We start from the raw sequence: 11618 nt of genomic DNA, 5'->3' as shown, positions 1-11618 counted from the left end.
CTCACGGAGTGCCACTGTGCCGGGCCTGTAGCGGTGAGGCTTCTTCACTCCGCCGGTGGCGGGAGCGCTCTTGCGGGCAGCTTTGGTGGCGAGCTGCTTCCTGGGAGCTTTTCCTCCGGTGGATTTACGGGCGGTCTGCTTGGTTCTGGCCATTCTGAAGGACTAGTCGAGTCTCTCGAGAGAAAGAGAAAAGCGGAATGGAGACACGAGACGGAGAGCCGCTATTTAAAGAGGGTACCGGCTCAACGCGGACTGTGATTGGTGGAAATCTGGAGGGGCGGGAGTTCTTTGGAATAGCCTATTGGTTGGATTTTAAATGGCGAAAAAGGCGGGTAGAGTATAGTGGTGACGTCAGAGAAACAAGCGTTGACAGTTGAACTGCTGTTGTTTATTCTGTAAGTGAATGATTCTGTCTTTGAACTGAACAGTTTTTGGATATTCAGGTGTGAAACGGAGATTACACTACTCTGATTTTTCCGGTTGTATTTATCAAAATGTTTTAAACATGTTTTAATAGTTTAGATCATTAAATCAAGTAGTGAAGTGGTCCATACTGACGTGTTTCACTGACATTTATTTTAGCACAATGTATTTGTATTGATTAGATTTCTATTGCATTAAAAAGTGTGTATAAAATGGTCTTAGATCATCACTAAGTCACAAGTTATTCGTTTGTGTGACTTCAACATTTATTGCTGACAGCAGGATTGGAACCAAATCATTTTGTTTCTAGTACTGACAGGAGGTTGAGGTCTCGGAGGAAAGCTCTAGAGTGGACTGTGTGGTGGCTCTTAAAAGAGCCTTTGTTGCGGTGACGCTGGATGAAGCGGTGGATCTACTTCTTGGTCTTCCTGGCTGCGGGTTTCTTGGCGGCGGTTTTCTTGACCGCGGCCTTCTTGGCGGCCTTTGGCTTCTTCGCAACGAGCTTCTTGGGGCTCTTCTTGGCCACCTTCTTGGTCGCTGCTTTCTTGGCCGGGGCTTTCTTCGGGGACTTCTTGGCGGCGGGTTTCTTGGCTGCGGGCTTTTTGGCCGCGGCGGTCTTCTTAGCGGCGGGTTTCTTGGCTTTGACGGGAGCCTTCTTCTTCACCACCTTCTTGGCTGGTTTGGCGGCCTTGGGCTCCTTGGCCAGCTTGAAGGAGCCGGATGCTCCGGTGCCTTTAGTCTGGCTCAGGGTCCCTTTGGTGACCAGCTTGGTGACGGCGGTGTTGATGCGTTTGTTGGCCTTGGTCACGTCCACGCCTTTGGCGGCCAGCACCTTCTTGAGAGCCGCCAGGGACACGCCCTTGCGCTCCTTGGACTCGGCCACGGCGGCCACGATGAGCTTGGAGATGCTGGGTCCATCCTTCTTGGGCCGGGCGGCGGCCTTCTTCTTCTTGGGGGACTTGGCGGCGGCTTTCGCCGGCGCTGCTGCGGGAGCTTCCTCTGCCATGTCTACGTGCGTGTCTGTGTTCAGCTGAACGAGTGAGAGCTGGCTGCAGGAGGCGGGACTTATAGCACACATGAGAACCGTGGAGAAACAACACTCCCCGCCGCTGAGCTGCTTCCTCAAACCAGACCGACTTGTGTTTTCTCCGCGACGGATTTCAGACTAAAACCTTTAAAAATCCGCATCTTCCAACAATGTAGTAAACAAAACTCGAAAAAGACTCTCTTCCGTCCAAACTGCGCTCACATTCCACCTCCTGAACAGTTTCGGTTTGTTCCAGGAGGCTTCAGACGTCTCGGAATCTCCCTGATTTCTCGGAGCGAACAGCGAGTTTTCGCCTCTTTTTGTTGCTTAAAAGGTCCAAAAACAATTTAATTAATCTTCGAATGTTCTCTTGTCGTTAGAAAACACATTTGTGGACAGTGTCACGGTGAAAACGTTGCAGTGGAACTGCTTTGTTGAACATTAAAAGTCCACTTTTTGCAGAAAGCAAACACACGGACCCTGTCGGAGAAAAACACGGTCCGCCTGTGATGTTTCTGCTGGAAACAAGTTACTCCTTCCACCAAATATCGACAACACGTACACATAAAACCACAATACATTTAAATAAAAGCCAAGACGTTAACGACGAAAAAAGATTAATTTCTTAAACTGATATGCTTAGTTTTCAGATGTTTGATGCATCCACTGTACCTATTTGACATTGAAATATCTGTTAACATTGGTTGCATTGGCTGAAGACAATAAAATCACAGCCAGTCATACACATATTGCAGATAAAATAACAAAAGACAAAATGGTGATATTGTTGATCATGCTTAAAGTTTAGATGGTTTAGAACAACAAAGCTGACAGCTGTTTAATGGAATTTTATGTAAATATTAAAGGTTAACTTAACAAATTTCAACTGGAAAAAACTAATTCATTGACAGATATGCTAATATCACTTTAATAAAACTATCATAAGATGGTTAAAAATTTAACAGATTTATTCTTCAAACAAGACGCATTTATCACCCGGCAATCAGATGTTTTTTTACTTTATTCAAAATATTCAAGAATATTTTGGAAACCCTTTTTTAACAGGGTCTTAATTTTAAATTATAATTTCAAGAAATAGTTTATACGGTAACCCTGCGACAAACTGGTGACCTTGTCAGAGCTCTAACCTTGACAACTTAAATATTAGTGCTATATTTAGCAACTTTCCAGATCCCTACTGAAACTTCTTTTCACTGCCAGTGTGAAAGTCAGTTTAATCAGGCAAAGATCTATATGGGGTAAGATAGCTTTCAAAAAGAAACATTCATAAACACAAGGTTGTATTCATAAATAAAAAAAATGTGCACAAATTAATATTTTGTGCACAGCTTTGCAGGGAAAAAAATATAAATACAACTTTTAGTTTAGTTAAGACGTGTATCTAAAAATCCTTAAAATATTCTGTATGTTTGGTCAATCGAGGATTGGTCCACAAGTATGGGGTTCCATTTGTGCCAAAAATAAGTCTTTGCGTCCACTACTTTGTCTTTGGTCCATTGTCTATGTCTAATGAACAAGTTAATTGATGTATGTACTAATAAGCAATATCGTGTGTGTGTCCATGCTTTTTTGATGATTACTTTGTTTTTTCTTTGTGATGTTTAAGCATGCTTTATTTGAAAAACTTAGCATTGTCTGCTTTTGTCGTTAGCTCTTGTCGTTTCACAACACGGTCTGAGAAGTCCTTGCCAAGCTAGCTAGCTAGCTTTGTTAGTTCCTGTTGTTACACAAAGCTGACAGAAAAAATTCTTAGCAACTATTGCTAGCGTCGTTAGCTCCTGTCATTACACAGACTTAACAGAAAAAATTCCTTAGCAACTATTTCTACCGTCATTAGCTCCTCTTGTTTCACAGAGCTCACAGAAAAAATCCTTAGCAACCTTTGCTAGCATTGTTTACTCCTGGGGTTTCCTCATCTCGTCATAAAAGTTCTTGTACAGCCGGTAAATATTAAAAAATTGTTTCTTGTCTATATTCAGTGGAACAGTTGGTTAAACATGGACTGTCAGACTGTCTTCCTTCATATGTTAAAATTATTCGGACCCCTTCTCACTACTTTTTTTTTTCTTTTACTATAAATCAAATAAGACATCACAGATTTCACAAAGTGAGAAAATAATAAGTAAAAGTTTGAATTGTAAATTCGGACAGCACTACAAAATGGCAAACTCATTGTATTGTGCACTATGTTCTGTAATGGAGTTATAAGCACTACAAACAGCCAGTAAGTGAATCAAGTGCATGGATAATTTTCAAACGCGTTTACAGGTCCGATGAAGTGAGAATGCACCTGCAACAAATGAGGAGGAGCACATCTCTCATTGCCCAGAGACTCGAAAATGCAGGGTCTCCCCTTCAATGATGCTGCCAGCACTTCCTCAAGACCAACCATTTCTGATGAACTGCGAGGTGCTCTTCCAGTGGTGACACACTGCATTTTCTAACTATGACTTCATGACTAAAAATATGTCTCTAAATTGGAAAACTTTTTCTTCCTCCAAGGCATCCAGATACAATTTGCCCGCACACAGCACCACAACAGCATTGATGCCATCTCAGCTTCTGCACTCCCCTAGTCTACCTTCTACCCCCAGGGAAGACGACGTTCAAAGAGAACTAGCTCATCTTTTTAGACCCTACCATGTTCCAATTGGCAGTGGAAGAGGCCCTGCACAAAGAAGAAAGAGAAAGACACCATGGTAACTCTTTTTTTTTTGTCTACCAGAGCCTGACTCATTGTCTGTCCCCAGAAAAGGGGAGGCCAATTTTTATGAGGCATGCAGAATGGAAGTTTGTTACTTTTAACAAGTACCCAGGAGATCATAGTTTCTCGTCTCAACATCTGTACTCTGCATTTCCTCTTTTGAGAGAGGCTGTGTTACATACCCTTACAAAAAGTGATAGGAGTAAGAATTTATCACTACTGTCTATTCCAGCAACGATTCTTTGGAATACCTGCTATGTAGAGTGAAGATAAAAATAAAACCAGCTTCACCCTACAACATTCCCCTGCAAAGAGCACTGACATTAAATCCAACATGAATAGAGGTAAAACTATAGCACACACAACTACTATCTCTTAAAAAGACCAGTGTAATTCAAGTGTATCTTTTTATATAATTGTACGCCACTGCTGTGATGGAGAGATGCCTTCATATCAGATGGACATACCAATCTGTGGGCTTGCACAACAAAAGAACTTTAGAGATGATTAGAGCAGGAGACCACTGAGACCTCAAGATGTCCAAGCAGCAGCAGTCCCACACCTTTTTTGTTGTCAGTCTCTTGAGTCTGCCTAGTCTGAGATGGTCCAGCAGCAGCAGCAGTTCCACACCTTTTTTACCATCATTCCTAAGAGTCTCTAGTCTGAGATGGTCCAGCAGCAGCAGCAGTTCCACACCTTTTTTACTATCGTTCCTAAGAGTCTCTAGTCTGAGATGGTCCAGCAGCAGTTCCACACCTTTTTTACTATCATTCTTAAGAGTCTCTAGTCTGAGATGGTCCAGCAGCAGTTCCACACCTTTTTTACTATCATTCTTAAGAGTCTCTAGTCTGAGATAGTCCAGCAGCAGCAGTTTCTAGCAGTGTTCTCTTTCTTTGCCGTCAGGCTAAGAAAGAGCCTGACAGCAAAGAAAGAAATCTCAAATATTTATCAAACTGAAGCGACTGTAAAGATTGTTGATCAATTTTTTATTGTTACTTTAGTGCCCACAGAACAGTTAACTGAAGAAGTACAGGTTATGTCAGGTGAAAGGTATTGCATTTATGTTGATATTTGCATACTTTTATAAAAATAACCTACAATTATATGTTTTTAATGTTATTAATGAAACATTTGAGGTCTGAAGGACTTGGGTTATGGTAACTTTTCTAGGCTGCTGCAACACCCCATTTATCCTGTTTTTTAAAAAAAATGTGGTGCTTTGAAATTGTTCTTTGCTCTGTGTTTGTTGGTGAGCTGAGTTTGCTGCTTTTTTTTAAGTGTTTTAATCCATGTATTCCTGTTTTGTGTGATCCATTTAACTGACGTTTTAAAAATCAGAAAATCAACACCCCATATACTGTATAATATATACATTAGGGCTGTGGATCACTGCTTAGGTGGCGATCCAATTCGATTCATGAATCAAGCTCAACGATTCACGAATCGAACCACACTTCTTACTTTTTATTATGTTTATTGCCATCTGTATGTTTATTTACTGGATCAATAAAAATTAAAATTATTTGTATTAAATCATCATTTATACCTTTATTTAGAACAGGAGATCATAAACTGATTTAAAGAAAAAAAAACACAAAGATTAGGATAAAAAGTAATTTTGTTTGTCATTTTAAACTTTTTTTTTTTTGTCAATCTTCTGGTTCAGCAGTAAAACAACATAAGCAGGATAAAAATCACTGCTGTTTTGGATCATTTAACAGCAAAACCTAAAAATGCTCTCCACAGTTTTCTATCCTTAAAGTTCTTCAATATTTGACCTTCTAAGCATTACATATTGGTGCAGAGCCCGTATGAAAAGTCTTTCTTCGCAGCACAATCAGCTGATTCAAGTTGATTACATCCGCCTTTCAGCAGCGTGAGGCTGTTTCTTCAGAATAAGCTGGAGTTTTGTTAATTACGTCAAATGTTGAAGAGGTATTTGTTGTTTTAGTTTGTAAAGTTAAAATCCTACATTAATCTACATTTTAGAGCAAAAATACATCGTCCCATGATGATATTTTGATCATATTTTACTACAATTTACTACATATATAAAGATTGCGAATCAGCAATCTTGGATGTCACGAATATCCGTACTCGAATTTTTGGGTGCAGATCGCGAGTACCCGAGCACCCGGATATTCGTTACAGCCCTAGTATATATATATATAGGGCTGCACGGTGGCACAGTGGTTAGCGCTCTTGCCTCACAGCGAGAAGGCCCCAGTTCAAATCCCAGCTGGGGGATTTGGGACCTTTCTGTGGGGAGTTTGCATGTTCTCCCCATGCATGTGTGGGTTTTCACCGGGGACTCCGGCTTCCTGCCACCGTCCAAAAACATGCTTCATAGGTTAATTGGTGACTCTAAATTGCCCCTAGGTGTGAATGTGAGAGTGGATGTGTGTGTGATTGAGGCCCTGAGACAGACTGGCGACCTGTCCAGGGTGAGCCCCGCCTTCACCAATCAGCAGCCGGGATAGGCTCCGGCACCCCTGCCACCCCGAAAGGGAGGGAGCGGCTAAGAAGATGGATGGATATATATATACATACATACATACACACACATTTGCCCATTGCCAGAAAAAAATGGCAATGTGGGCCACAGAGATGTGAAATATCTTCTTGGCCGCTTTGTCCCTTTCGGGGTTGCGGGGGTGCCGGAGCCTATCCTAGCTACTGATGGGCAATGGCAGGATTTACCCTGGACAGCCCACCAGCCAGGGCCTCAATCATACACTCATACACTCTCACATTCATACCTAGAGGCAATTTAGAGTCACCAATTAACCTAAGGTGCATGTTTTTGGACGGTGGGAGGAAGCCGGAGTCCCCTGTGAAAACCCACGCATGCACGGGGAGAACATGCAAACTCCACACAGAAAGGTCCCCAGTTGATGTTTCTGTTTCAGATCCCCCAGCCGGAATTTGAAGCAAGTCCTTCTTGCTGTGAGGCAAGAGCGCTAACCATTACGCTAATTTACTTTCATTATTTACTTTCAAAATTTTTTGCGGTTGCAAACATTTTTCTTTTTATTTGCTAAAAATATTTATGAAATTTTCAACTTTTTTTTTTTTTTGTCTGAAGCAGAAATAAACATCTCAGTGCACACGTTACAATACAACACTGAATTTGGCTTCCGATTCACAGCTTCCGATTCGCGAGAGCGTTCCACTGTATTTTTCTAACTCAGACCACCTTAAACAGGTCCTGTTCGAAAACTACTGTACCTAGACAGTTCAAACCTGGATTCAATTATGCTTTAGATGGTAAGGAATAAATTAAGCATAGTTTGATTTGTGAAAGCTTTTATTGATTTGTGAAAATGTGAAATATAATGATTTTTATCGCATTTTTTCCCCTTGATCACCTAAGAACAGGTCCTGTTCAAAAACTGCTGCACCTAGACAGTTCAAAAGAGGATTTAATAATGCTTTAGATAGTAAAGAATAAAAAAAAGGATATTCTCTGATTTGTGAAAGCTTTTGCTGATTTGTGAAAATGCAAAATTGGATGATTTTATCGCATTTTTTGTAATCTGACCACATAAAAACAGGTCCTGTTCAAAACGTACAACACCTACACAGCTCAAGCATTGATTAAATTATGCTTTGAATAATAAACACTGCGTGAAAAGAGCCAGAATCCATAGATATCTGTTGGGGATACTTCCTTAAATATGAGAAGAATCCGGACCATTTCTGGTACATATCAAAACATGTAGCATATCTGGAGATATCTGGGCACAAGATACTGGCACAGGCCATATAGTGTGTCCGGATACTAGTTGTATCTTATTTGGGTCATATACAAGTTTGGAAATTGACCTGGAGTCATATCTGGTAATATCTGGTGTCAATATACTGAAAAAGGGCTGCACGGTGGCGCAGTGGTTAGCGTTCTTGCCTCACAGCGAGAAGGCCCGGTTCGAATCCCGGCTGGGACCTTTCTGTGTGGAGTTTGCATGTTCTCCCCGTGCATGCGTGGGTTTTCACCGGGGACTCCGGCTTCCTCCCACCGTCCATAAACATGCTTCATAGGTTCATTGGTGACTCTAATTTGCCCCTAGGTGTGAATGTGAGAGTGGATGTGTGTGTGATTGAGGCCCTGCGACAGACTGGCGACCTGTCCAGGGTGTACCCCGCCTTCGCCCCTCAGTAGCCGGGATAGGCTCCGGCACCCCCGCGACCCCGAAAGGAAAGAAGCGGTCTGGAAGATGAATGAATGAATATACTGAAAAAGGTCAGTATCTTGTCGTTTCTGTAGTGCCTATTTTTCTAAGTGTTGACCCATTTCTGGTACATATCAAAACATGTAGCATATCTGGAGATATCTGAGCACAAGATACTGGCACAGGCCATATAGTGTGTCCGGATACTAGTTGTATCTTATTTGGGTCATATACAAGTTTGGAAATTGACCTGGAGTCATATCTGGTAATATCTGGTGTCAATATACTGAAAAAGGTCAGAATCTTGTCATTTCTGTAGTGCCTATTTTTCTAAGTGTTTACCCATTTCTGATGCATATCCTGAGTGATGACCATGTGCCATATCTTGGGATATGTGGGGGATATATGGGGGTTGGGTAAAGGGTGGGTTGAGTTTTCACTTGAGCCTTTGCGTTTCTGTTTTTAATTGTAAAGTGTTTCAGCTACTTATAAATGAGATGCACTTTTTTATAAATATCTTTAGGGGATACTTCCTTAAATATCAGAAGAATCCCGACCATTTCTGGTACATATTAAAACATGTAGCATATCTGGAGATATCTGGACATAAGATACTGGCACAGGACATATAGTGTGTCCGGATACTAGTTGTATCTTATTTGGGTCATATACAAGTTTGGAAACTGACCTGGAGTCATATCTGGTAATATCTGGTGTCAATATACTGAAAAAGGTCAGAGTCATTTCTGTAGTTCCTATTTTTCTAAGTGTTTACCCATTTCTGATGCATATCCTGAGTGATGACCATGTGCCATATCTTGGGATATGTGGGGGATATATGGGGGTTGGGTAAAGGGTGGGTTGAGTTTTCACTTGAGCTTTTGCGTTTCTGTTTTTAATTGTAAAGTGTTTCAGCTACTTATGAGAAGCACTTTTTTATAAATATCTTTTGGGGATACTTCCTTAAATATCAGAAGAATCCCGACCATTTCTGGTACATATCAAAACATGTAGCATATCTGGAGATATCTGGACATAAGATACTGGCACAGGCCATATAGTGTGTCCGGATACTAGTTGTATCTTATTTGGGTCATATACAAGTTTGGAAACTGACCTGGAGTCATATCTGGTAATATCTGGTGTCAATATACTGAAAAAGGTCAGAGTCATTTCTGTAGTTCCTATTTTTCTAAGTGTTTACCCATTTCTGATGCATATCCTGAGTGATGACCATGTGCCATATCTTGGGATATGTGGGGGATATATGGGGGTTGGGTAAAGGGTGGGTTGAGTTTTCACTTGAGCTTTTGCGTTTCTGTTTTTAATTGTAAAGTGTTTCAGCTACTTATGAGAAGCACTTTTTTATAAATATCTTTTGGGGATACTTCCTTAAATATCAGAAGAATCCCGACCATTTCTGGTACATATTAAAACATGTAGCATATCTGGAGATATCTGGACATAAGATACTGGCACAGGACATATAGTGTGTCCGGATACTAGTTGTATCTTATTTGGGTCATATACAAGTTTGGAAATTGACCTGGAGTCATATCTGGTAATATCTGGTGTCAATATACTGAAAAAGGTCAGAGTCATTTCTGTAGTGCCTATTTTTCTAAGTGTTTACCCATTTCTGATGCATATCCTGAGTGATGACCATGTGCCATATCTTGGGATATGTGGGGGATATATGGGGGTTGGGTAAAGGGTGGGTTTGGTTTTTATTTGAGCTTTTACGTTTCTGTTTTCTGGATTTCCTAGCGCTTGTGGAGACCGGCTCCTGCTTGCAACAGCTCCTGCGCTCTTATCGCTATCTTCTATTTTTCTGACTTTTTTCCCCCTTCTTTACTTAACTTTTTTTGTAAATATAGCTTCAGTGTGTAGCACTGCAACAAACTGCTGTCTTTTTCAGCATTTTTGAAGACTTTTTCACAATCCACCGTAACCATGCACGAAGCAGACCGCGTGCGCTTTGTTTACGGCCGGGATCATCTGATCACGCTGCGCCCCACAGTGGTGCCCCAGTGACAAACATCAGATCCCGCCGGAAGTCCTACGGGAGTGCCGCCGGGGAAACCGTGCTGGGAAGAAACGCCATGGAAAGAAGAGGTGCTTTAGACCAACTCTAGTCTAGTCAACTTTAGTCTGTGACCCACATGGGGAGGACATCAACGCCATAACAGACTGTGTAACGGACTACATGAATTTCTGCTTTGAGAACACTGTTCCTTCCAAGGTGGTACGGTGCTTCCCTAACAACAAACCATGGATCAACCGTGACATCAAGGCTCTCCTGAAGGCGAAGAAGAAGGCCTTCAGGTCAGGGAACAAGGAGGAACTGAGGAGCGTGCAGAAGGAACTAAGGAGGAAAACCAGGAAGGGATAGGCTGGCTACAGGAAGAAGATGGAGGAACAGCTGCAGCAGCAGAACATCAGTGAGGTGTAGAGAAGCCTGAAAACCATCTCTGGTTACAACACCCCCCATTCACAGGTTGGGGGTGATCAGAACTGGGTCAACGACCTGAACCTACATTTCAATAGGTTTGACGTGCCCCCTCCCCCCTGCAGCCACATCTAACCACTCAACCACTTCACACCTTCATGGAGTCTCCCAGCCCCCATCCCCACCCCTGTCCTTCACAGCGAACCAAGTGAGAAATGAGCTGAGGAAGACAAAGGCTCAGAAATCTGCTGGGCCTGATGGGATCAGCTCCAGGCTCCTTAAATCCTGCGCAGATGAACTGTGTGGAGTTATGGAGCACGTCTTCAACCTGAGCCTCAAGCTTGGGGTTGTACCACAGTTCTGGAAGACCTCCTGTGTGTTACTAGACTGCGTTCCCCGCACACCCTGCAACGAGCGAGGCCAACATCGCAGAGTGCGCCGAGAGTCTCCGAGGACACCAACAACACGGGAGATGGGGGCAGTGACCCGCACTGATAATTTCAGGTAAAACTTTAAAAGTTAACGGACCCAGAAAATCAATCGGTTTTCAGTACTGTAATCTTATTCGTTTCTTCGGTTGAGATGGCTTCTTCACAGAAACCGGACTAATTGATCGATGGCCAGGCGCATTGTCACGGAAACACGACGCGATGTCGAGCTGAGCCTTGACTGCAGCGGCGAAAATAAAGCGATACGTAACCATAGGTTCAATAGAGCTTCAGTTCCGTTTTTACCGAATGTTTTCGTCCAGATCATGATAAAGGTTTTTCTGTTGTTCTGTAAACAGCCAGCGCAGTGATATAGAGCATTTGGGCTATGCGGCTG

The 11618-nt window shown here is 42.3% G+C and overlaps 3 protein-coding genes across 3 annotated transcripts in view; 1 reads left to right on the top strand and 2 right to left on the bottom strand.

Moving 5' to 3' along the window:
* The window catches only part of LOC112138070 (histone H3, embryonic), a 556-nt gene extending 356 nt beyond the window's left edge, over positions 1 to 200 (bottom strand). Inside the window, exon 1 of the mRNA XM_024260642.2 lies at positions 1 to 200. This exon is cut by the window's left edge and continues 356 nt beyond it. Within this exon, the coding sequence (XP_024116410.1) occupies positions 1 to 153 (153 nt within the window). The 5' untranslated portion in view covers positions 154 to 200.
* A 442-nt stretch (positions 201 to 642) lies between these two features.
* On the bottom strand, positions 643 to 1525 carry LOC112138062 (histone H1-like). The gene has a single exon (XM_024260630.2). The coding sequence runs from the start codon at positions 1499 to 1501 to the stop codon at positions 836 to 838; it is 666 nt and encodes a 221-aa protein (XP_024116398.2). The 5' UTR covers positions 1502 to 1525; the 3' UTR covers positions 643 to 835.
* Positions 1526 to 8406: 6881 nt separating this feature from the next.
* On the top strand, positions 8407 to 11290 carry LOC112138064 (the record flags this gene model as incomplete). Its single annotated transcript, XM_024260633.2, is given in 1 exon segment — positions 8407 to 11290. A coding segment is annotated over 1 exon segment (187 nt), but the record flags the coding sequence as incomplete, so codon positions are not given.
* Between the last annotated feature and the right edge of the window lie 328 nt (positions 11291 to 11618).

Source organism: Oryzias melastigma, linkage group LG14 (assembly GCF_002922805.2).
Source record: "Oryzias melastigma strain HK-1 linkage group LG14, ASM292280v2, whole genome shotgun sequence".
Classification (NCBI taxonomy): domain Eukaryota; kingdom Metazoa; phylum Chordata; class Actinopteri; order Beloniformes; family Adrianichthyidae; genus Oryzias; species Oryzias melastigma.
This window is presented reverse-complemented; position numbering and strand designations above follow the sequence as displayed.